The sequence below is a fragment of the Alexandromys fortis genome, unplaced genomic scaffold (genome assembly GCF_014885135.2).
Source record: "Alexandromys fortis isolate MF-2015 unplaced genomic scaffold, M_Fortis_MF-2015_v1.1 scaffold_11, whole genome shotgun sequence".
Classification (NCBI taxonomy): Eukaryota; Metazoa; Chordata; class Mammalia; order Rodentia; family Cricetidae; genus Alexandromys; species Alexandromys fortis.
Genome location: NW_026067912.1, coordinates 18813366 through 18840844, shown reverse-complemented (window position 1 = coordinate 18840844; position 27479 = coordinate 18813366). Strand labels below are relative to the sequence as shown.

At 37.1% G+C, this 27479-nt stretch overlaps 1 protein-coding gene and 1 pseudogene across 1 annotated transcript; one reads left to right on the top strand and one right to left on the bottom strand.

Moving 5' to 3' along the window:
- The first annotated feature begins 1044 nt into the window (after positions 1 to 1044).
- On the top strand, positions 1045 to 2078 carry LOC126499416 (glyceraldehyde-3-phosphate dehydrogenase-like). The gene has a single exon (XM_050138599.1). It carries the CDS (start codon positions 1065 to 1067, stop codon positions 2061 to 2063), a length of 999 nt encoding a protein of 332 aa, XP_049994556.1. The 5' UTR covers positions 1045 to 1064; the 3' UTR covers positions 2064 to 2078.
- A 3971-nt stretch (positions 2079 to 6049) lies between these two features.
- LOC126499414 (heterogeneous nuclear ribonucleoprotein A3-like) overlaps positions 6050 to 27479 on the bottom strand; it is a 114760-nt pseudogene continuing 93330 nt past the window's right edge.

Genomic DNA, 27479 nt, shown 5'->3' with positions numbered 1-27479 from the left:
GGAGGGGGGAGGGGAGGGGAAACAGGGGGGGAAATGGGAGGCGGGGAGGAGGCGGAAATCTTTTTTTTTTTCAATAAAAAAATTATATTTAAAAAAAAAGAATAATGTCTAAAGATCACAGAAAAAAAATCAGGGTTGTGCACAGCACAGTAACAATTAAGTAGCAACTCTACAGTAACTCTACATTGTGTTCCCCCATATGGTGTATCTGAAGAGTAAACCTAGTGATTAGGAATGTTAATGAAAAAAATCATCAAACATGACAATCTTCTAGGTGATTTAGCTAGTTCATCTACATTGTTAATACTTAGAATTTTGTTCATGTTTGAACAGTTTGCTTTGCAAACATGAATTGGTAAAAATCAACAAGAAGAAAACTGATATTAATGCAAACAGTATTTGGTAATCAGTTCAAAATTTAAGTTTGCATGTACCAGACAGGTAACCAAAGTCAAAGTCCTTAGAACAGAATAGGCAGTATTTATGTCTACTGTAAGTGACAGTTATCATGCTCTCTCCCTTCTTTCTCTTCCTTGTTCCCATCATGCGAAATGACGGAGTCAGGGATTGCATGTGTGTACTCAGCATGTACACTGCTCCATTATTAGAGACACCGACATTCATTAATAACCAACAGCAAGAAATGCCTTCCCCAATCTCTTAAAAGATTTCACATTGGTCATATCCACTAATGCCAAAATTTGAATGCAAGATGTCCTTCTCAGGTTCATATTATTTTAACACCTCATCCCTATTAGAAGCACTGTTTTGTAAGGGCACTGAACTTTTGAAAAGTAGTGCCCATTGTATGAGAGAGGGCTACTTGTGGGAGACCTGGGAGTTTTAAAGGTTTGGTATTCCTCTTGTCAACCTCTTTATTTCCTGTTCTGTCAAGATGTGAGCAAGCACCTACCCAGGTCTTTCACCACCTGTTTGTCACTCTCATGTCTCTGATTAAAGGAGCAACAGTGTTTTTCAAAATTTTGAGCCAGAGTCTCTGCTCCTCCCTGTTCTAGAGATGGCCGCTTCTTTTCGCGCAGTGCCAGCCTCTTTCCAGAGACACGATGGTGAAGGTCAGAGTGAACGGATTTGGCCGTATTGGACGCCTGGTTACCAGGGCTGCCTTCACTTCTGGCAAAGTGGATGTTGTTGCCATCAATGACCCTTTCATTGACCTCAACTACATGGTCTACATGTTCCAGTATGACTCCACCCATGGCAAGTTCAAAGGCACAGTTAAGGCTGAGAATGGGAAGCTTGTCATCAACGGGAAGGCCATCACCATCTTCCAGGAGCGAGATCCCGCCAACATCAAATGGGGGGATGCCGGCGCCGAGTATGTTGTGGAGTCTACTGGTGTCTTCACCACCATGGAGAAGGCTGGGGCCCACTTGAAGGGTGGGGCCAAGAGGGTCATCATCTCCGCCCCTTCTGCCGATGCCCCCATGTTTGTGATGGGTGTGAACCATGACAAATATGACAATTCCCTCAAGATTGTCAGCAACGTTTCCTGCACCACCAACTGCTTAGCCCCCTTGGCCAAGGTCATCCATGACAACTTTGGCATCGTAGAAGGACTCATGACCACAGTCCATGCCATCACGGCCACCCAGAAGACTGTGGATGGCCCCTCTGGGAAGCTGTGGCAAGATGGCTGTGGCGCTGCCCAGAACATCATCCCTGCGTCCACTGGCGCTGCCAAGGCTGTGGGCAAAGTCATCCCAGAGCTGAACGGGAAGCTCACGGGCATGGCCTTCCGCGTTCCTACCCCCAGTGTGTCCGTCGTCGATCTGACATGCCTGGAGAAAGCTGCCAAGTATGACGACATCAAGAAGGTGGTGAAGCAGGCATCCGAGGGCCCACTAAAGGGCATCCTGGGCTACATTGAGGACCAGGTCGTCTCCTGTGACTTTAACAGTGACTCCCACTCCTCCACCTTCGATGCTGGGGCTGGCATTGCTCTCAATGACAACTTTGTAAAGCTCATTTCCTGGTACGACAATGAATTTGGCTACAGCAACAGAGTGGTGGACCTCATGGCCTACATGGCCTCCAAGGAGTAAGAAGCCTGCCCTGTACCACTCATCCCAGCAAGGACACAGCAAGAGAGAGGTCCTCGGCTGCTGAGCAGTCCCTGTCCTAACTAACCCTTGACACTGAGCATCTCCCTCACCGTTTCCATCCCAAACCCCCAGAATAGCAGGAGGGGGCTTGGGGAGCCCTACTCTCTTGAATACCATCAATAAAGTTCATTGCACCCCTAAAAATTTTTTTGAGCCAGATTACACTTGCAAAAAGCAATTAATGGAAATTTAAACTATTTAATATCAAATAGAGATAAAGGAGAATAAAAAAATAGATATGACCAAGACAATTGAGAAGTTAATACACATTTTGGGCTTCCTTGTGCAACAATTTTCATTTTCTTCAATAAATTTAGATTTTTATTGTGAAAATCTAAAAATAAATTTTGTCATCTCTTTAATGTTTCAGCAATCTCTGTACTATATTACTCAGAGAAAAAGAGCATCCTTGTGTTAGAATTCCCTGACCAAAGAAACTTAAGGGAAGAAAGCTTTGTTTTGGCTCATGGATGGAGAATACACTCTGTCATGGAAAATTACACTATGAAGGCAGGTACATGAGCAATCATTGTGTCCAGTCAGGAGACAGGAGTAATAAATTCTTTCACTCTGTTCTCTTTCTCATTATTATCCAGCTCAGGACACAGCCCATAAAATATGGTTATCCACATTTAAGATGGCTTTAAAATTAACTTAATCAAAAAAAAAAAAAACATGCGAACATATCTAAAGGGTAGCCTAATCTACATAATCTCTCACTGGCATATCCACAGGGTTCTTGGTTGGAGTCTAGGTCTTGCCAAGTGGCAATCAATATAAGCCACCATAAATGTCTAACTTACCATTTTCCATAACAATTGTTTAAGAGAGGAATTTATTATCATGTTCATATATGATCACATATGGTATAAAATATCTTAAATTTTTTAACAATTCTTAATAGAAAAGCTTATATAAATAGTTGCTTCTATTTTTGTTTGTTCCCTAATAGACCACAAAGCTGGGTGTCGACAGGGGGCTAGCTGCCAGGAACATCTTGGAACATCTTGTGGTTTTTACTCAAACGTAGTATCCTAACCAGCTCTTGATCTTACAAAGTTTTTAAAATTGCATGTCCTTACACATCAAATTGAATGGAAAGAAGCTCAAAGTTATTCCACTAAAATCAGACAAAAATACAAGTTGTCCACTCTCTCAATATTTATTCAATAGAGGCCTTAAAGTTCTAGCTAGAGAAACAAGGCAACAAAAGGAGATTAAGGTGATATAAATTGGAAAGAAAAAAGTCAAACGTCAAACTTTTTCTCTTTTCAGATAATATTGATGTGGATGTTCTTCTGTATATGTGTGGCTTTTATTGGTTGATAAGTAAAGCTATTTGGCCAATGTCTTAGCAGAGTAAAACCAGGTAGGATATACAAACATAAATATATATAGAGGGAGTAGTCAGAGTCAAGAAGATATCATGTAGCTGCTGAAGAGGACAGACACCGGAATCTTCCCCAATGGCCACAACTTTGTGGTGATACACAGATGAGTAGAAAGAGGTTAATTTTGAGAGGTAAGAGCTTACTAGTAAATATGCCTAAGCTGTTGACCAAACAGTGCTGCAATTTATATAGTTTCTGTGTGATTATTCAGGTCTGGGCAGCCTGAAAATGAATTAGTAGTCTCCATTTACAAATGGCACCCAGTGTCAGGCATGTATCTACATAAGACCTAAAAGAAGAAGGAGGAGGAAGAGGAGGAGGAGGAGGAGGAGGAGGAGGAAGAAGAAGAAGAAGAAGAAGAAGAAGAAGAAGAAGAAGAAGAAGGAAAAAAGAAAGAAAGAAAGAAAGAAAGAAAGAAAGAAAGAAAGAAAGAAAGAAAGAAAGAAAGAAAGAGGGCTTCTAGACCCACAAAAATATGAGACAAGTGCAATTTCTTGGTAGTCACATTTTTTTTTTCAGATAGACTCTGTTTGTTGGTGGTAAACAGAGTTGTAGCTCCTTTAAGAGAAGATTTCCTGATTCAGTATATGTAGTAAAAGGTGCATGGCTTCTTTAAGAGATGTATTCCAGTTGGGCAGTTGTGGTGCATGCTTTTAATCCTAGCACACTAGAGACAGAGGCAGGTGGTACTCTGTGAGTATGAGTTCAGCCTTGTCTATAAGATCTAGTTCCAGGACAGGCTCCAAGCCACAGAGAAACCCTGTGTAGAATATCCAAACAAAGAGATGGCTTTTTGGTTCTTGGTGGCAGCAGAAACAACTCTCAATCTTTTGGGAGGTCCTGCACTTAAATGAGGTATGTGGGCAGCATGCTACTAATTGCTTAAAAGTGACTTAGACTTGCTAAGTCTATGGAGCGCTATGGAGCTGGGGCAATTAGTGCAATTATTGCAAGATATTATTGCAATGGCAGCTTCATGTTGGTTTTATAAAATCCCCAGGTGAGCACTTGATGCCAGATTCATACAATAGGGAGATTTGCAAAAAGCTTGATGTAGTGTGGATACTAACCTGTCACAAGTACAACTTTGGCAAAATTAGTTTTCTGTGTATAAGGAAGATTAACAGTTCTTACCACCAGGGGCCATATGAACCATACATGTTGAAATCTGACCCTGACACTTGCTTGTTCCTTCAGTAGGAGAATGGCCCTGGCCCTTATGAGAGACTTGGCCCCTGCCTTAGGAGACCTGCCTCTACCTCTGACCCAATAGTGTGTGACCAGGAGGGCTGGTTCTTCCCTTTACCTGAAGAAGGAGGTTCCAGTGAAGGCCAGACAAAGCAACTCAGCTACTATGCAAGCCCACAAGCTACTATGCTTTGAGTTGGCCCACCCAACATCTATCCCATCTACGACCTCCAGGAGCATAAGAAGCGGCTGATCCTGTGGAGCCATAACCACAGAATCTTTATGACATCAGGCAACAGCAGTATACCCAAAAGGAGTTTCTGACAGGGTTCAGTGTTGAGGGTACACCAGAAGCCCGAGGCCTTGAATCAGACCAACCACTGATTACAATGAACAATTGCAAGGAAAGCTGCTGGAAGAAAAGGATATACCGCATGACAACTACAGCTCCTAATGCCACCAGGATGAATGAAGAGGTGACAGAGAGGTAAGAAAGCAAAAATGAACTGGCTTTGTTTTGTTTTCATTAATTAATTAATTAATATTTTTATTATTTTTTTGTGGGAAGGGATCTGTAAGGGTGAAGGGTGGATATAGAGGGAGTGGGGAATGAGTGGAATTGGGGTACCTGAAGTGAAATTGAAATTTCCAAATAATTAGTAAAAACTTATGTATAAAAGTATAGGGCTTAGAAGAACTAAGTGGGTTATTCTTACAAATCAGTCCTGTTTACAATCTATCTGCTTTGTCCAGATGTAACCAATCTCTGTCCACCACAGCAGGCCCTTTCTTCTGTCTATATACCTCTCCTACCAGGATGGACTCTATTCCCTTAAACCATGAACCCAAGTAAATATTCCCAGTCACATCCTCTGTTTTTGCCACTGAACATAAGGAAAAAACTAAATCCACACATCAGACTCATTTCTCTGGGTCTCTTCTTGAATATTATTCTTAGAAGTTTTCACTCCTCAGAAAATCTACAACTTCTAGCTGGGCAGTGGTATTCATGCCTTTAATCCCAGCACTCAGAAGGCAGAGACAGGTGGATCTTGGTGAGTTTGAAGCCAGACTGATCTACAACAGCTAGTTCCAGGAGAGGCTCCAAACCCAGTCTTGAAAAACCAAAAAAAAAAAAAAAATCTATAATTTATTTAAAGACAAATTCTTTACAGTTGATTTATATTTCTGTGTCATTCTTTGTAAGCTTATTGATCCAGGGTAGACAGTTAGCAATTTTCCTAATCAATTGTTTTTAAAGTCTGTAAAATGAAGTCCACTGCCTTTTAGTATTTAGGTTCCTAAATACTATGTCAAATACAGACATTAGACATGGCCTTTTAGTTTTCATTGTGAAATTGGTCTGTGACACAAACTCACATAACGAAGTCCAAGAACGTACACGGAGTTGGCACCTTTTATTAAGCTGTAGGTGCTGGTGATGATGCTTATGCAACACTCTGGGGTGTCTTTTTCTGCATGGCTGCAAATGATAATTTTCGGCAAATGACAGAAATAATTAAAAGGTATTTTGCATGATAAATGAATAAATTAAATGCTAAATTGAGTGAAACTCTGGATTGTTTAAATGTCAGCATCTGCTGATGGGCTCAGAGCTCTGTTACTGATTTGCCTTTCACTCTCATAGAACTACGTTTGGTGAAATAATCATCATATCTGTGGGACACTTCAAAGTATCAATGCATTGACATAAAGTCCAAGGAATACTGTCCTGTCAGTGTAGATATTCCTATCATGGCTGAGTACTAAGATTTCTCAATGGAAGGTACTATTTTAACTTGTGAAGCCCAGGTCTAAAGCTTCACTTTTCAATTAACTAATAGTTTTAATGAAAAATTATAAATGTAGATCATTTCTGCCTTTGATGTATCAAACATGCTTGCTATACCAGCGTTAGTAGCAGCTGGCTCCTAGCTCTCTAATTTTTGTTTTAGGAGTTTCTTCATATTTCACACTACCCAACCTTATGTATCTAGCAGATCTGCAGCAGATAGGATATACAGGGAAACTCTACTCACAGGAAGGTTATAAACTATAAGATTTATCATATTCAAATTCCAGTCCAAGAAATGAAACCCTATGCAACACTGTGACTATAAAAGAATTTGAGATTGCAACGATGCATGCATAATAGCTGTTTTAGGAGTAAGTGGTGCTCAAGGGCTTGGAGACATTAATTTATGTAGAAAAATTACTAGACTAATAGAGTTGTGCCTTAGGGCTCACAATCTGAAGGTAAGGATGTATTGAGACCACACACTTGAATACAAATACAGCCTTGTCCAAGTGGGGAAGGCAAATTACTTACTCAGAAAAGGTGGGGAAAAGGTCTATGAGGTGTCACTTTTTGTCTTCCACATCAGAATTTTGCTTCATAATCTGGTCCTACAGCTAGTGTTATAGAAGAGTAGTCCTATACTATATTTTACATAGATAGATGAGCAATGTTTAGGTCAATATTGTTATCCCTGTATTTCCAGTTAGTCTTTCTAAAAAACAATAAAGAATGACCCTGGACTAAAGATTTCAGAGAGGAGCTGAGAAAGTAAGTGCAAACCACTTCTTTCCATCCACCTCATTCTGTCTTCCCATCATCTTTGTGTATTACTTCATTCTATGTATTATTGGGATCCAATATTTATTGCTAAAAGTATGATCAAAGTACCAGGAGGCAGGAACTGATGGAAGGAAATGGATTTAGTTTGTTTTGGTCAGACTTACAGAGATTTTTTTTTTCAAACTTCCCTTCAAGTTGACTGTACAATGTAAGAATTTACAAGAAAAAATGGTAACTGGAAATACATATATGCAGATTTATTTGTGAGGCCACATTATCTGAACTTCTGAAAGACCAGTTACTCTTATGGTGCCATGGCTTGTGTTGGTATCCTTTATTCTCGAACCTTTCATGGAATTCTCTTGTAAAATATTATTACTACTATTACTATTATTATTGTCATTATTATTCATTGTAGTTATTCATTACACAAGGCAATGAGTTTAACAGTGAAGTTCAATTACCGTATATCATGTACCTTTACTGTATTCATACTTCATTATCTGTAGCATAATTAAAGAAGATCCATAAGAGTCCACAATAAAGATAACAAATGTTTATTGGGGAACATTCACAATAAGAAATCCACAGTGTTCCTCTGTTCTGTGGGCACTGGGAGCTGTGAACCAAACTCCTACCACCAACCAAGCAAAATGAAATAAAAAAGGGCCAAGACAAACTTTCTCTCTATGCATATATACCTCAGACCACACCCTAATGGACTGATATCTAAAAGGCTATTGGCTGAATGAAGACCTCCCCCTTTTGTCTAAATAAGAGAGCTCTAAACATAAAACAAAACTATATACAATAAACAGCAAGCAAACTCTAAGCAGTGTGGATGAAAAATGTCGAGGTGAACCTAGAAGGTGATTGAGAATCAGAGGGCTTCCTTTTGTTCAAATGTGGTCTTATTCACAGAAAGAATTTAGCATTTAAGCACAATACCTTAAGAGTGTGCAAGAAGGGAAGTGTGTGAGGAAACTGATTTGTCCACACTGGTCTGGTATCGCATACCTGTATTGCCAGTGTGGCGGGAGAATAGAAGCTTTGACAGCAGCATCATGATTCACAGGAAAAAGATCATTTGGCAGAGAGAGCTGGACACCATTCACTGAGCATACCTGAGAAAAGCCCGCAGAAAATCATAAAAGGAGAAGCCAGTGCTATGTATGTGCCTCATAAAAGGACATGAGGGTGAAGGCCCAGAGATTTTGAGGATAAGCCTTTCCTTCAGCTCACTACTGCACTCCAGGTCTCCAGAGTCTTTTCCTTTTCTTAATAAATTATTTCCTCTTTACAATCATGTATTAGTGCTTTAATTCTTGGACTGTATACACCATGTGCCCTAGGACTCAGATTCCCACTTTTAACAAGGGGTGAACCAGTCAGGAGGAAAAATCTTACCTTTCCTTATTTCTTGTTTCCTAATTTTTATTCTCACAGTACCTATCACCCTGTCCCTAGTTTTCTGTAGTGATATTTTATTTGTATTTTAATAAATAAAGCTTGCCTGAAGATCAGAAAGTAAAACAGCTACCCTGGTCAGTTTAACAGATCATGCAGTGCTGATACACACCTTTAATCCCAGTAGTCACATTAGTTTGCCATAGAAGCTGGGCAGTAGTGGTGCACGCCTTTAATTCCAGAACTAGAGAGGAATATAAGATGGAAGGAGACACCTCTCAGACAGTATACTTCTGAGGATTCCTGGAAGCAGAATCACCTTTTCAGACTGAGGTAGAAGTAAGGGCCAATGGCTGGCTCTCCTCCTTTACTGACCTTCAGGTTGAACCCCAATTTCTGTCTCTGGGCTTTTATTAATCATGCTACAGTTTTCCTTTCTACGTGGCTTTCATGCTGCACAGCGCAGCCTGGAACCCAATGTGTGTCAAGTCAAGGCCTCCCTTGTGCACTGTTCGCAGTTGGCAAGCTGCTGAGAGGCAGCTTCCCAAGAGTGTCCATGTTTACTGTGAGATCCATAAATATCTGCACTGACCCAGCACCTAGTGTGGGAGAGGCATGGATCACACCCAGGTACCCTGCATTAAACAGGAATGCACTTGAACCAGAGGTGCCATTAAGAAGTCCCCAGGCACTAGCATACTGTTTGGATTGTGCATGAACAGGAACATAGGGACAAGTTGAAATGACAGAAACCATATGACTTTTGAGGGTACTCAGAATTCCACCACACCCCAGACTTTCTCCTGTCTCTGGAATTCATCTATGCAACTGCCTTCCTCCCATCTTCTTAGAAGTCCAGCTATATGAGAAGAATGTCAGACTCAGAGGCAGTTCCATTACTCAAGCTGCTGCAAATGCTGACTTCACTATCTGCAGTGCTTTAATACTGGGACTAGTGATTCCTAATTCACTTTGCACCACACTCTTCTATCTCTGTCATCTGTTTGCTTTAATTCTCCTCTCAGCTTCCACCATTCATTTACTGTAGATTGTGCTAGACTAGACACTATATGGAATATCACACAAAAAATATTCATTTGAGGACTAGGTCCAAAGAAAAATAAACATATTCCATTTGTACTTTTAACCTGAGTGTTGAATTAAAACCAAAAGCCCAGAGCTATCCCTGTAAGAAATTGATGTAGGATGTCCTTCTGTATATATGTTTCTATTATTGACTAATGAGTAAAGCTGTTTCTTCCAATGGCTTAGCAGAGTAAAGTCAGATGGAAAATCCAAACAGAGATATATAGAGAGAATAGGCAGAGTCAAAGAGATGCCACGTAGCTGCTGAAGGAGACAGATGATAAATGCTGGGACCTTACTGATAGGCTACAGCTCGTGATGATACTTTGATTAAGAGAAATGGGTTAATTTAAGATGTAAGAGTTAGTTAATAAGAAGCCTGAGCTAACAGGCCAAACAGTGTTATGATTAATTTTGTTTCTGTATGATTATTTGGGTCTGGGTGGCCAGGAAATGAACAAGTAATCTCCATTTACAAGAAATCACCTTTTGAACTTAGCACTCTAATAGTTCAAGTTTGATTTTTATTTATTTAATCATTTTAAGAGTGTTTGTGATAACCTCATTAGCTTTAAATTGAAGAAATAACCTCAGAACTGCTTGCAGCAAGGACTTAGTCCAGAAAGACAAAACGTACACAAGTGGTCAATTAAAACCATGACCAAGGACAGGGCAAGTACAGAACAGTTCGGAATTCAAGCCATAGTCTCTGTTTTTCCCAGAACAACACATAAGCTCACACAGAAACAGTTGGGAATGAAGAGAAAGATCTCTAACCAATCAGATCTTAAGGAATCAGAGTGGTAAGGAGGATGCTTCCCTCTACTCTAGAGGCTTTGTCCTCCCTCCCATCACCTAATCTCTCTTAAACTGCATGCTGTAGAACAACCTCAAAATTTGAGAGAAGGTAGATTTTTGAGAGTCCAAATAAAAAGTTGCCTTTGTTTTACTCTAACACCTTGTTAACTGAATACAAGTTGACAATTGGAAACTTGTCCAAAAGATGAAAGCAAAAGGAAATAACACCATCTTAATCCTGGACCTGTTTCACAGGACTTAAAAGAAATGGGCTGATATGTTTATGTATGGTCTTTCTACAAGGATAGGGGATAATCAAAGCAAATAACTAAAGAAGAGAACTAATCCCTAGAGAACATTTTAGGAGTGGGGCCTTATGTGAAAGATCGATCTATTCTTATGTCTGCATCACTTCTTCTAACTATGATAAAAACTCCTGGACTTTTATAGGGAGTTAACATTTTTGTTCCCCTTTCAATTGTAGAGCCTCAGCAAATAAAGAAGTAACAAACACAATAACAATAAAACAGCAACAACAATAATAATGATAATAAATAAATAATAAGATCCTAGTGCACTTTAGGAACTGCCACCTATCACTGAGAACATAACAGAGAAACCAGTATCCAGAGACCATATCTAAATCTGTATCTTGATTTTCTCCTGTCTCACAGAAGCTTCAAAAACCTCAATTCTCCTCTGCCATGGGCCTCCTGCTTCCTCCATATTTGAGTAAAGTTTATTCTTTACACCAGGACACTACTTTATTTCCCTTCATTCATATCTTCAAGTTCCTGGCACTGTCCATTAGTGACAAGAGAACAACAAATTTTATGCTGTATTTTGATTAACATTGTCTCAAAGTGACAGGGACCACATTTCATAGGCCTAAGAAAGTCGTGTGAAAGCCCTAAGGTCATCAGCACAAGAAAGCACAGTCTTAAGTTGGACTTCTGAGAAGAGGAAATAGTTGATAACTGAAACAAATAGATAAAGAAGAAAAGAAAGCAAAAATGTACTTAAAGTGTACTTTGAGAGAGATGGGAAAGATTTTACTTTGTAAGTACTATTTTAGGAAAGTAGCCCAGTGGGGTGATATAAGCCATCAATTCCAGCATTTGTGGGGTAGGCAAAGGCAGATCTTTGAGTTCAAGGCCAGCCTGGTCTACTAGTGAATTCCAGGACAGCCAGAGCTAAACAGAGAAACTGTGTCTTGAAATACCCCCCACCAAGTGACGTCAGCTGTTTCTAGAAGACACAGTAAGCTCAGCTGTGTGAACAGACTAGAAGGAGGAAGAAACTGAACCAGAAAGACTAGTTAGGTTACAGCAAATACAATTTAGAAAGATACTACTAATAACAGGGACAATGAGAAGAGAGGAACAGATTCCTCTCCCTGATGGTCAAGCAGCTTCAAGGTTCATTGTTTGTGGGCTGGAAATAAGAGAGAGATACTAGATCCTTTAGGTTGCCACTTCAACTATGACCTGGCTAGACAATATGAATGCATATAACATTTGCATACATTAATAAAAATTTAGAATCAGATATTTTTACTATAACAATTTTATTATTTCAAATTTTCAGACAGTGCAATTTGCTCATACTCACCCCTGACTCATTTACCTATTTCTTATCAGATCCACCACCATCTCCCAACTCCCTCAACACTTCCAGTCTTCATTTTCTTTCCAACAATGCACTGCCCATATACTTGTGGGTATAAAGCTAGCCCTAGAGTGGTCTGCCTACCAGGGACCACACTTCCAAAGAAACTCACTCTCCAGTCAGACACAACCAACTGTCAGTATAACTGAGAGCAATAGCTGTTCCTCAATTATAGACTGAGGATCAAGAACCCATTTCCTCCATGATAAAATGTTGACTGGCTTCACCATGTTTAGGTATTTTTCAATGAGCTCATCAGTGCCTGGGTATGCTATGCCCTGAAGACACTGTTTTATTCTAGCCCTACATGCCTTCTGGTTCTTATAATCATCCCACTTTCTCTTTGCAACTGGTTTCTCAACCTTGAGGGAGGGGAGATGTGAAGTTGCATTTCTGACTGAACATTCTACTGATATTTTCTGCACTTTAATAAGTTGTATATTTCTGTGTTAACCACCAACTACTGTAAAAAAAAAAAGCAAGAAACAAAATCTCAACTCTCAACTAATGACTGAGAGCTGCTCTAATATGTGGGAATGCAAATATGAACTTAAAGTGTAGTTTTATATTGTGTCCATTTGACGCAGTAGTAGGCAGTCTGTCCATAGGACCCATAAGGTCCCCAGTCAAAGGTTCTTGACCAGATTTTTTTTTCCTGTGCAACTGATCTTAAATCCAATCAAAAAGTGATTGGTTAACTCTCTAATTTTTTTTTGCTACTATGGTATCCAAGAATATACCTTGCCATGCAGCAATTATTGTAGCTCACAGGGTTCTCGCTCTTTGTTTTGTTTTTGTTTTCTTGGTTTTTTGAAGGCATAAGTCACAAACAATGCCACACCAGTTTGGAATTATGATTAATAGGGTGGTATTTATTTAAAGAGGAAAAAACTTACAGATCACTGTCCCAGACAACAGCCCTCTGTGCAACCAGGAAGGGAGTCTAGTCACCGGCAGAGCAGGAAGTGAAGAGAGAGAGCAAGTGGAGGGAAGTAGCCGCTTTTTTAAAGGGAGAGAGACCACGCCCCCAATGGGCTGGTATCTCAGCAGCTATTGGTTGGAGGAGCTGAAGGACCTCCTGCAACAGTTTTTTTTTTTTTTCTGTTTTTTTTTTCTTTTGCTTTCTTTTTTCCCCTAGCAGTCTACAGAATGCCTTTCAGTACTATGAATGCTAGCCCAAGAAGGAAGGAAGCTTCGTGGTCTGTATGAACTTTATTTCTCCATGTCCTCTGACCAAACTGTGTGATGTCATCAGGCATAAGCTCTTACCATCAACTTCTGTTGGGCAACCAAGAACAGTAGCAATGGCCTTTATAGTTTTATGGTTCAGACACTTCTAATTTGGGTTATCTCTGAAATATATTGGAAACAATAAAAATAAGCAGGTCTAAGAGAGTGCTTAGAAGAGAGATCTAGGGTACATAAATGAATCTGAGAGCCAATTGCTAGAAGGAATACTCTATATCATTCCAAATCATTCTATATTATTCATCTAAATGAAGAAATTCTTGTTTAGGTGAATAACACAAGAGGAAGGTAAAACCAAAGAAAAGTTTGAAAACCTAACATGGAAAGACAAACTTGAGAAATATGATATTGATAGAGTACTATGAAGAAGCATAGGAAAAACTACTTTCTAGTTTTCATCTCAGTTGTCACACATTAGAAGGTTCATCTTAATTCATTTACAGGAATGTAATGAACTACTTAGGGAAAGCACATGGTACATTTTGAATCACATATGTCCCTCCAAAATCTATACTAAACCTTTAAACCCAACATTTTAGAAATGAGGGAAGAGATTAACATATGCTACTAGGGCTCTTCCTCAAGATTTACAAGGATAAACCTGGACCCACAGGCTCTTCCATCTCTGTGGCATAGGCAGCAGTTATTGTGAGGAAAATTAATACTGGACCTTCCATTGTTTTGATCTTTGGCTTTCTAGCCTCCAGACAGGTGTAAAAAATTATTGGCTTTGTTTTGTTTGGTTTGTTCAGTTATATGCTAGATTGGTTTGGTTATAATCTAGTCTCAGATATTTTGCTATATTAGAACAGACATATTTAGACAAGTGATTTTTTTTTGTATTTTTTTCTGGTAATCTTTTAAACATATATAGACAGTCCTGGGTGTTTGTGTTTGTGGTGATACAAGAAGATGTAAACAAGCTAAACAGGGTGGAAGACATGCCTGTTCTTCCACTGTTCTCTCCCTATCCAACTCATGAAAACATGAGTATTAATATCCAGATTTGGACCTTAATTTGTATTAATATTCTGTATGTCCTAGCTGAAATGGAAGGGTTAACATATACAGCCCTGTGTTGTGTTAGGGCTTAGCTATAACATTATTTATATTTAGTTGAAGAAGAGGAAGACATGAAATGTTAAATCCTTCATGATTTGATGCTATGCTTGGTGAGATAGCAAAAGAAGGATACTGGCTAAGAGCTATATATGAATTTCTATAAAAATGTTCATGGTGTGGAATAAAAAGTAGATAACTTATCATTGAATTTATTTTGATGTAAAGCTAAAACTATGCTTAGAATAAGGGTGAGCATTATTTATTACTCCCTTGCCCAGACTTACAATGAGGAGAGATGAAATTTAATTTAATGTCACCAGTAGAAAGCTGGCTGTGGATCAATATCTGGTGACAGCCTTGTGTTCCTCATATTTTATAGGCTTATTAATTCTTTCATAAAAGTAGAGCAAAGCACCAAGAGAGAGCAGGCACTAACAGAGTTGGGGTTATATTAATAAGTTGACCCTGGAAATCAGAGCATCAATACACACCAAACAGTAACACCTAATCCTTTATGTAATCACTGACTGGGCATCCAAAGTTAATTCTTGGCCTTTACTGTAAAGCCATATTGAGGCCCAGGCAATTACAAGAAAGAAGTAAAATGAAAGACTTTCAATTTAGCTCCATAACAAATGCCTTGAATTTATTCTGGGCCAGAAGATCAAGTTACTAGTTTATGTATGGGCTTAGATTTATGGAAATTAAAATCTTCATTTGATCATAGTGCTGTACTTTGCACTTGGATAGTGCCTCTCATTTGCTGGTATTACATAAGTCAGTGCACTTCTAAAGGAAGCACAAATTCTGAACTTGTTTATTTTTCAATAGGTAAGGCGAAAGCACTGCTTCTTTCACTCTGTTTCTAAAGACTTATCCATCTTGTATTTTCTATGTGCTCTTATCCACAAAGGGTTTTTCTCCCGCTAGCTGAAAACATATTCATATCCTTAAGAATTTATTAATACTAAATTAGTTCAATTTATAAACATTTCTAGGAAGTTGAGAAATAGGAAGTTTAGGTAATTTTGGCAATGCCAGAATGACAGCTAAAATATCAGTTTATTTCAAATCTCTACAAAGGATGTTTTGATAAACATGTCTGCAGTTTTTACTTTAAAACTCACTAAATAACTCTTAATTCAACACATACATCTGCATTAGAAAATATTAAAAGACGGATCAAAATCAACACGATGTGCTTCATAGGTCTTTATAGAGTTTTCTATTGTCAAATTTCAGAAATGTGTCAAACAGCTCAAAACATGATCATCACTGTCTTCAAGAAATGAGTCATGTAACATTTATAAACATTGCTTGAAAAAAATGAATAACTAAAATATTCGAGGACAAAGATTAATGGGACTAGAGAAACAGAAGGTGATCAGGTTTGGAGGCATCATTAAAGAGGCTGAGAAGCCAACTGGGTCCTTGACAAGCTAATGACACTAGACTGACAGCTATCACATTTCAGTGTTTATTAAAAGAAAAAGTTCAAAGTGTCCCTAGATTCAGGGTTGTGTTCTAGTATGGATATAGCCTGAGAGTGAGAAAAAAAAATTATAAAGGATTACTTCAGTAGAAACTTAAATTTGAGTCTTGCAACATCTTTACTACAAATTAGATGAAACAATGCAAGTTTATCCTTTGCAGGCATGCACTTAATCCATGGTGAGCATGCAAGATGCATTTCCCAGGGAAATAGAAATAAGAATGATAATGCATAGTCTTTTCAAGCACAAGTTTGTATTACAGTCAGTAAAAGTGTCTTGCCACCTTGTTAATTCTATGGCACCAGCAGTATTTAAATGGTCACTGCATGTACAGCCTAAAACCAAGAGAAAGAAAGGCCCTTGTAAAACAACAGAGGATAAATAAAAGTGAGGGTTAAGTTACTAGTATCTGTCTAAGATGTGCAAAATCCTAATTTCATTCCCTGGATCAACAACAGCAACAAAATTCCCAGAAGTCTCTCAAAAAAAATCTACCTCATATTTCATTGGCCACCCATGATCAGAACAAAAACAAAGTGTTTTGAACTTAGGCAGCATAGGACAAAGTGCATCAAGGTTCATGGTTGGCAGTCCTGCAATACAAGGTAGATTAGAAAAAGGCCAAGGGTGTAAATGTATGCAATGAAAGATGTAGATAGAATGAGAGGAAAGACTTGCTAGAAATAAGAAGAAAACTATTCAAAACCCAATAGGAAATAATGGTCAAAAGTCAAAAACAATAATTTCTTGTTAAAAGAAATATGAAAGCTATACTTTGCTCATACTAATTAATTGGAAATATAAAACATACAACTGCAGAAAAAGGTTGCGAATTGCCTTGAATCTTGGGAAAATAGTCACTTGGTAGGTCTGTGGTAAAACAGGCAGTAACAAACACTACCAGAAAAAGTTGAAAAAGTTACAGGTAGACAGCAATCTTACATATCTAAAAAAAATTAAGGAGCATTTATACATTTACTCACCAATCTCATTTCTGGGAGTTTAGCTGGCAGAGATAACTGCAAACTAATTATTTAAAAGCTATGTGTTTGTGATCACAACAGCTCAAAATGAAAACTGTTGTGGTATCTGTGTGCAGTATATGGTTATACAACTATTGGACATTCTTCTGCCTCTACTCAGCAATGAATCTGGAAGTTCCTTCACACATTTCCCCAGCTTTCTCTTCTTGTATCTCATTTCCTTTCAGGTGTGATTCATACCCAATTCTTTTATTTTTCTCTATTGTAGATATATCTTACATCCTGCTCAGAAGTTCTGGGTGGGATACTGAGTTCAACCCTCTATGTTTAATAATCAATTACACATCTTCAGTTACAGTACAAATCTCATCTCAGACTGAATATCCAGAACTCAATACCATCTCCCCTAGTGTACAAAATCTCTTTTCCCTTCTGCTCAGACCTTTGAACTCTCAGGAAACTTTCCTCACTTCCAAGCTTCTTCAGAGCTCTGCCAGTTCATTTTACTCATCATTTCTTAATAAATTTCTTAATAAATAAATAATAACTCACTTCTTAATAACTTCCTATTTAAAAATTATCATTTTTCAGGACCCAGTGAACCTATCATTTCTTTTTACTTCCCCAAATACTCTTAAAACAGGTTTTGCAAGCTGTAGGTGGAGGTTGTGAGTTCAGGTTCAGTCTTTCCTAGCCAAAGAACACCTGTCTTAAACAAGACAAACTACACACGCAAATGGTATTGAGTATTCCATTTATCTACTCTTTTGACATGCTGTGATTCTTTAATAAAGTAATTACCAAAATAGAAATAGTTAAGAATCTGTAGTGTATGCATTTGGTAACCTGTAGAGTTAAACATGTCACAAATGTAACAGAGAACAGATATATAATAGTAGATAACCCAAATGCTACTACACAATCTACAAACATAATTTGACTGAATAAATCCTATCATAATTTGACTGAAACAATCCCAGAATGTTTCAAATTTCAAAATTGTGTGCTTTGGTATCCGTGACTCCAGATTTATCTCATCATTATAGCACTATCTCTGGTAAATTGTCTTTATCTGTTGGTCTTTCTCACATTTGTCTCTATTTCTCAAATATCTCATTCTCCATCCTACTTTATGGCCTTATAAAAGCCATTTTTGCTGTATGCAATATACCATACTCTCCTTGGACCAGTTTCTTTTCTTCTGAGATGGACTGAGCACTTCACATTATCTGAATTCTCACTATTTTTTGCCACTGGTGTTTTCCATTCAGTCATTAAGAGGGCTCTTACTAATAAAGGCAGGTGTTTACTCATGGATGTGTATGCTTAAGGCCATAGCTTGATTTCTAAGGCAAATTCCAAGGATTAGAATGGACTGAAAAACTACTGGTCTATTTGTTTTATAAATATGTGTGCATATATATATATATATATATATATATATATATCAGTTTTGCAAAAGATTTTTGCCATTTAAAAATGTCTAATGCTTGTGCACAATGACAAGCACCTGTAATCTCAATGTTGCTGGGCTCTTGCTCAGTCCCCTTTGCTCCATGCTCCTTATTATTGCCATCAATTAATCTTAATCCTAATTAAGTTGACACATAGCTGGAATTCACTATAAGGTAACTTATGGACACTCTCAGGAGTGAGCATGAACAATTGTAAAAGAGAACATTACAGCAGAAAATCCTGGCAGGATGGAAAGTGGACTGTGGCATGAGACACCACTATGCAAGGTTCACAGGGGGATTTGAGAATAGACAATAGTTAAAGGCACAATTGTGTTATGTACATTCTCAAAAGGGGAGAGTCAGCAATGGAAGGAGCGACCATTGTATCAGCCTGCATATATTGTGGAGTCTAGACTGTCTCTAAAATGCTCCAAAATTATACACTTTCCCAAAGGGTTTTCTTATACTGGTAATTAGAAGACCCATCTGAGTTATCTCCTAAAGAAGGGGACAACAGTAAGCCTTTGTTCTTTACAGGAAAGCCTACACTAAATCACAACATTGTGAACTCTATGGCAGTGAAGTATGCTAGATCTGCATACAGGTAGAGATATGGTTCACAGATCTCGTGATTTGACCAGTAATCAATTTCCTGCATATCTTTGTGATTTTATAAGTTGCTGTATCTTTGTGGTTTGATAATTAGGCAAGGATGATCCTCAAAGTCCCCTCATCTGTTATTATGAACATTATCAACTGATACCAGCACCTGAGAGCCTGCAGCAGGAAGATGCTAGATTCACAGTCAGCCTTTATCCCTGACTGTTGTAGAACTTTGTCTAAACACTAATGCTGTTGAATATTCTCATTCTCTTATATGCATGTGACTTTTCAATTTGTGTTTTAAATTTCCTTAGGATTTACTTTATGTGCTCATGATGACCAGTAATTTTATCATCTTCCATATTTTTATTTAAGATGTAACTCGAGTCTTCATGCCTATCTTGAAATTCCCTGCCTTCTAATAGGAATATTTGGATAATGAATGTTTTGTCTTCTAGCATTCTTTATTTCTTTTGTTTCAGTCTTTGTTTAGGACTAAAAAGTTTTTATAATTCCATATATCTTCTTAAAAAATAATCCAATCACCATATGGGTCTATTAATATTATTTGCTCAATGACATTTTATGTTTTTACTCTAGTGTTTATAGTGTGTATGTTTAGTCTTGCATTCTGTCATAATGTGGTAATATGACACTTCATGGCAGTAAGTACTTCACAATATACATTGGTTTTATTATTAACACATTTCTGCTATAGCTATCATTACTTTTGTTTTTATATTATAGAAACCATGGTTTATTATTTTGAGCTATGAGAAATATAATGAAGGTGATGGAAGTTGATTTAGTGGGTAACAAGTTGGAAAGTATGAGATTAAATCCCTCTCAGTAACATAATAAGTTAGACATGATTACATATACACATATAGTCCAGCACTTTGCAAGGCTGAAAAAAGAGGATCCGTGGGATTTTATGGGTACCAGACTCGGTCCAGAATCTATGAGAAACATTGTCTTTGAAAGATACAGTAGGCTACCTGATATCTTCGTGGCTTCAATGCTTGCACGCATGCATACACACACATGTTACATGTATGCAAATATGTAAACACATACATACACCACATATCTTACACACACTCTCGTACACACAAATAAAGATATTATGTATATAATGAAGTTTGAAGAATATAAAACATCATGTGTTCCCATGTTTATCCATGTCCAAAATAATATGATCTTTGCAGGCTCATACTGCAATTTAGTATCATTTTTGTCTTTAAGATATTTTCAGTTCATATCCATGGGCCTAACAATGAGGAATGATTTTGGTTCTCATTGCCCTTGTTCATAAGAAATAATGCTGTTAGATGTGTCTTGTTTGTCTTGTTTTTCATTGTTCTGAGACCTCTGCCCACTGTCATTTTAATCTCATCGTTTCTGGAGTCAACAGATTAACATTCTTCCATTGGTTCCTATGCACTCTGTGTGTTCTCTGCTGCTGCTAATTCTGCACAATTTGATTGTGGTGTGTCTTTTAATTTTTCTTTAATGCATATATAATTTTTTATGTTTTGATATTCATTGTTGTAGGTTTTTTCTCAATAATGAAATAATCAACTTATCTGTTTTTCTTTCTAAAAACTACTTATTCTTGGAAATGCAAAAGACCTCCCAATAGTCCTTTATTACATTCTCCTTCATTTGAAATAGAGCCAATTGTTCTAGCTTTAAATTCATGAATGTGTTGTTTTCAATAACTAAAGACTATTGATTGTATCCAAAACACAAACGTGTGGTCATTGTGCCAAATGGTTTCTTTATGCTCTTCTTGTGCCTATGTATCAAGAACTTTTGTACTACTCATGTGCCTATTACTCTATCCTCCCTCCCACACTTGCACTCCAATCTGTACAAATGTCTTTTTCTGAAATGTCTGCTTTTGGTTTCCAGTCATTTTCCACGCCCAAATGCTGAATGAGAAAGTAAAGGTCATAGATTGCTTTCTGTGCCTGCCTCTTTTTCAGTTAACACGATGATCTCCAGCTCCATCCATTTCCTGATAAATGAGATACTTTTGTTCTTTTTGTTTTATTTTCTTCCTTTTGTTCTAAATAGATTTTCTCCCATGTAGTATATCCTGATTATGGGTTCTCCTCCCTCTACTTTTCTGAACCTTTCTCCCATCTGAATCAGCCCCCTTTCTGTCCCTCATTAGAACATCTAGTGATTTATTATGTACATAAATTATATACAAAGTTTCATCTGCTGATGAACAACAAAGTTGGCTGTGTACTTTAGCTATTGGGGAATGCTCCCGTACACAGTATGAATGATACTGCTGCTGTTCCTTCCTTGGATTTCTTTGGCCATGTGCACAAGAATGATACAGCCAGATTGTATGTTGGTCTGGCTTTCACTTCCTGGTGAAATTCCATACTAATTTCCATAATGGCCACAATAGTTTACATCCCACCATTGGTGTAAGGGATCCATTCTAGCATATGCTGTTTGATTTCTTGATAATAACCGTTTTATTGGAATAAATTGGACTCTCAAGGTAGTTTTGATTTAAATTTTACAGATAGCTAAAGGTGTAAAATATCTTTCATACTTTTATTAGTTGTTTCTATCGCATCCGTTGAGAACTGCCTTTTTGATTCATTAGTCTACTATTTAATGGATTACTTTGTTTGGTGTTTAATTTTTTGAGTTCTTTCAGCTTTTTACATAACACATTTAAATCACAGCATTTCAATCTGGATTTTGTGATAAAATCTATGTTCTACCTTACCTTTTTGAATACATGCAGTGATTGATAATACCTTTAATGCCACTGTCTGCACATTCTAGCACAGTGCCAGTGATGTGGTAGTTTGGATGCATAAGTAGTAATTATTAGGAGTTAAACTTTCACCCTCATCTGAATGACTATACCTCACATGCAATGTACTTTACTCAGTGGGTTGCTAGTCACTTTTGTTCTACTCTAAAATCTGCTTTGTTCTGAGACCCAGGCTACCTACTTGGAAATACATTGATCCTTTTGTATTATTATTGATATTTGTTAGTCAAAACGTGTGCTTTTAGTATATGACTGTTTTTTAAAGATAATTCTGGACTACATGGAGCTCCATGGAGAGTGTCCAAGGCAAACAAGAGCCGGTTGTGTACTAGGTGACTCTGCAGAAGAAAATCAACTAAACATGAGGAAAAGAGAGCCTAAGAATCCAAGAGGGAAAATGTCTTCATAAACATTCTTTGTGTGAACTTGTCCTGAGGAACACAAAAAGCACCCGGATGCTTCTGTCAACTTCTCATTTCTCGAAGCAGTGCTCAGAAAGGTGGAAGACCATGTCTGCTAAAGACTGAATTGGGAAGACTGAAGACATGGCCAAGACTAGTAATAAAAGAGAAATGAAAACCTACATCTCTCCAAAGGGAAGACCAAAATGAAGTTCAAGGACCCCAACGTACCTAAAAGGTCTCCTTTGGCCTTTTTCTATTCTGAGTATCACTCCAAAACCAAAGGGGCATTCCCTGGCTTATTCATTGGTGATGTTGCAAAGATCACCAATGGGAGAGATGTGGAACAACACAGCTGCAGATGACAAGCAGCCTACAAAAAGAAGGCTTCCAAGCTGAAAAAGGAATACAAAAAGGATGCTGTTGCTTGCAGAGCTAAAGGGAAACCCAATGTGGCAAAAAGAGGGGGAGAAGGATGTTCAAGACTGAAAAAAGAAGAGAAAGAAGGAAATGGAAGATGAGGTGGGATAAGAGGATGAGGTAGAGGAAGAAGAAGAGGAAGATGATGATGAGGAAAAAATGTTGATGATGAATAAGTTGGTTCTAGTGCAGTTTTTTCTTGTCTATGAAGCATTTAACCCCATGTACACAACTCACTTCTTTTTTTAAAAAAATTGAAATGTAAGACTGTGTAAGATTTGTTTTTAAACTGCACAGGGTCTTTTCTTGTACATTCAGTACATTATTGAATGTGTCTTCAGAAAGACCTGTCCTTGTGTTTTTTTCAATAGCCACTGACCTTGCCTGGTATAGTCTGGGGGCTGTATATTGGCATGAAAATTTAAAGCAAGTTCTTGTTAGTGCACAGCACAAATTAGTTACATATGTGGACGGTAGGTATTTTTTTTCATGGTTTTGTTTTGGTCTTTTTTATCTTCAGTTGTCTCTGATGCAGCTTATATGAAGATAATTGTTGTTCTATTAACTAAACACCACCCTGCAACTGCAAAAAAAAAATTGCAGCTGTTTTGTTGATATTCTGAATGTTTCTAAGTGAATACATTTTTTTATTTAAAAAATTATAATTCTGAATACTTTACCCAGGTTCATGAACTGAGGTTTCCCAATTTAACTGGTAGCATTAGCTACTACTCCTGGTTCTCGGTGAATATCGGGTTTTGTTTTTATATTTTATCAGTGACTCTTCCGTGTCCTTAGCTACATTTTCTGTATGTATTTGCTGACTGGTGTCCTGCTGAGCACATGATGGTGTCAAGCCAGTGCTCTTTGGTATTCTGCTGCATTGTTCTCGCCACTCTCTTGTTCTGAGGCTCCTACTCTCGTAACATGGTTGTGCCTGAAACATCTCCAGTCATAGAGCACACTGAGTTTCACACTTCATAAATCACTGCCTGAAGAACTTCAATGTTATGGCCTCCTTGTTTCCTAACTTTGGGGATGAGGTTCAGAAATGTGAGATACTCTATTTCAAATATTTTATGTGATTCCTTTTTGTTCCTTCCTTCTATTCTTCTTTTAGGTAGGAGACAAATTCTACTTTCCCTTTTTTTTGTGTGTGTTATGTAGAAGGTAAATGAGTGGGGGGCTGGAGAGATGGCTCAGAGGTTAAGAGCACTAGCTGCTCTTCCAGAGGTCCTGAGTTCAATTCCCAGCAACCACATGGTGGCTCACAACCATCTATACTGAGATCTGGTGCCCTCCTCTGGAGTGCGGACATACATCAACAGGATGTTGTATACATAATAAATAAATCTTAAAAAAATAAATAAAATAAATGTGCAGGAATCCCATTAAACCTGGATATCTTTTTTTTTAAAAAAAAAAAAAGGTAAATGAGTGATTTGATATCAGAACATTTAACCAAATCATTTTATTTTTCGAAAGAGGAACAAGTCATTCGTATTAGAATTAAGTCATGGACATTCCATCTAGGATGAATACAAATAGACAAATATGGTTAATTCATGAAACAGAAAGTTGCAATACATCATCAAATTTTCCAAATTTTCTTTTCAAAAGCATCACACAGTAACTCATAAAAGATTTGATCAATTTAACCTCTATTTGAAAAAGAATGGATACTAGAGCAGGTATGAATTTTTGCTTAATGTAAAAATATTCTTGTACTAATGTATTTCATTACATTATGAATTTTCTGAAAAGAATTCAAGAATTTTAATATAAGGTTTGTATGAGAACTCAAAATGTCAAGATAATATTTCATTCCAAATAAATGCTTGTACTACATATATTAAGCTTTATTCTAGCAATAAAACATCCCATCATATGTAGAAATTGTGGTAAGATATTTTCATAATTTTCTTCCTGAGTTCCCTGAATTCTATTTCTATTTCATAGTGATGATAGAGCTCTCCATTCCTTTATTGGCATCTCTAAACCAACTTTTATTCTCACTGGTAATTTATCTCTTTATCTGATGTAGCAGTTTTTTGTTTGTCTTAATGTAAGAGCAAAAATCATTGTATATATTTTCTCCTAAGTGTCANATGAGAAATGGTTTTTGAGATTAAAAGCAAAGCTTTGGAACTGGAAAATAATTAGGAAATAGTGCTGTGTGTTTTAAGATACCATGAAATTGAATATTTTGATTAATAAATTTTAGGAAAAATATTATAAGTTAAGGATTTTAAGTGCTATATAATTAGAAAGGGGTTTGATCTTCTTAGGTCAATTCAAATTTAAATTGCTATTAAGTAATTTTTAAACTGGAGATTTTGTTTAATTTTTCAATACCCATCTATTCTATTCCAAATTCTGGCTACAAAATAAGATTTTGTAAAACCCAAAATTCTCAAGTCTATATAATATAGTATCCACCTTTGTACAAATAAATCAAATTTCCAGCAATCCTTAATTTTCTGGCTTATATTTATTTGGATATATTTTTTTTTAAATTTCTGGGGTGTTTCATTTTTTTTCTCCAGGTATTTTTTTTTAATATTCTGGTTTTCTTGTTTTACTAAGACTAAACCTGTTCACTGTAACATAAATTATTATATTTCAGTATCTTAGTAGCACTGTTTGTTTTGATTTCTATAGCTTTAGGGGAGGACTTATTGTGTGAGTTTTTTAGAAAGTCATGGTAATAAAACTCCTTGTCAGTCCAGCATCAGATGATTAGAATGGAGGATACTGTGCAATTGAGGTGATCCCTCCAGGTCAAGTCTAAATTTATTTATCACTTTCACCATATTCCTCTTTGGTAAGAGGTGGGAGGAAGCAATTTGAAGAGCAGCTAGTGATTTGAGCTTTACGTCCATATGAGATACAGTAGAATTACACCCAAGACATAGGATGCAGATATCACAAATAGACAAAACAGCATTTAGTTTCTTAAATGTAGAAACAAGTATCTCTTGAGCTTTGGAGTCCCCCAATTTAAATCTAGTTTTGAATAGAATGTACTTTGTCTAAATTTGAATGTTGAAGCTTTAAACCTATTAGATGTTTAAGTTTTAAACCTACAATTACGTTTGGAAATAAGGTTCTTAAAAAGATGTATTTGCAAGATGATGTCATGTGAGTGCATCTTGATTTAATACAATCTGTGTCCTCACAATAGAAGATGAAGAACAGAAACACAGATGAGAATCACACATTGACACAGAGTACTACTGTGAACAAGCAAATTCCAATGCTTCCAAAATATAAAAGTGCCAACACTTTTAGAACTTGGGTTTCTAAATTCCCAAAGCTAAAAATTATACATGTTAGAGACTGCTGAATAAGTAAAATTCATAAAAAATATTAAAAGTTTTAAAGACACTACTAAGAGGCTGTAAGAGATTTGAACAGATTATATCTAGCTATAGAACATAAGAATATATAGAAAATTAAGAATGAAAACCTGTTGGATAAGGTGACACATTCTTGCATTCCCAAAACTGAAGAGTTAGAGATGGGAGGATCATGTGGTCAAGTCAAGACTATTTCTAAAGAAAATGGTTTTTTAAATAAAACAATGAAAATTCGGGTATTCAAAGTATCCATATTAGAGAACACTCAGTGGGAAACATTTTTTTTAATAATTTGTGCCCTAGATTCATAATTTTATATTATTACCATCATATTCATAAATAATAAAGATTAAAGTATTAGAGGGCCTCAGAAGACAATGAAAAAGTATTCTTTATCATTTGCTAAAATAAGTTAGCAAAATGGCTTGGTGGATAAAGTTGGCTTACACAAACTTGATAGTTTGCAGTCAATTCCTGGATCCACAAAGTAAAAAGAGAAAATCAACTCCCACAAGATGCCCTCTGACCTCCACATATATGGTATATGCATTGAAACACACACACATAACACACACACACACACACACACTCACACACACATTTCTGGATGTTCACAAAATAAATAAATATAATATAATAAAAATACAAAATAAAAGACATGAGTTCAAAAGACCCGTTGTACAAATATTTGTTGGTTCCCTGCTGCTAAGCTTTTTCAGGTTTTTATGTGGATGTAGTTACCCATGTTAGCATGCTATTCTGAGCTAACTAAATCTGCATACGTCATTGGGATCTTGCAGGTGAGCCACTGTCATGTGGTGATACACAGATTCAAGAAATGGGTTAGCCAATTTAAGATGTAAGAGTTAGCCAATAAGAAGGTAGAGGTAATGGGCCAAGCAGTGCTTTAGATAATATAGTTTCTGTGTGGTTATTTTTGTTCTGGGTGGCTGGGCCTCCTCCTACAAATTGGCGCCCAGCACAACTTCCAATCATCATGAATGGAGAAAACAAGATATTTCATGAAAAATTCAAATTTAAACAATTTCTATCCAAAAATCCAGTCTAAGAGAAGATGCTAGAAGGAAAATTCCAGCACAAAGAAGTAAACTAGACCCTTGAAGTCACAGGAAATTCGTAATGTCACACCAGCGAAACCCGAAGATGACACACAGAACCCCCCCCCCACAGAAACAACTATCATTCCAAAACAAAATTATAGCTTCATATCAATAAAAAGATATAGGCTAACAGAATGGATATAAAAACCAGATCTATCCTTCTGCTCCATAGAAAAAGCACACCTGAACTACCTCAAGCTAAAGTGTTGAAAAATGATTTTCCAAACAAATAGACACAAGAAGCAAGTTTTGGTAGCTATTTTAATTTCTAACAAAACAGACTTCTA

Coding starts and splice junctions, on each gene's coding strand:
- LOC126499416 (XM_050138599.1), top strand. CDS start 1,065: ATGGTGAAGGTCAGAGTGAACGGATTTGGCCGTATTGGACGCCTGGTT.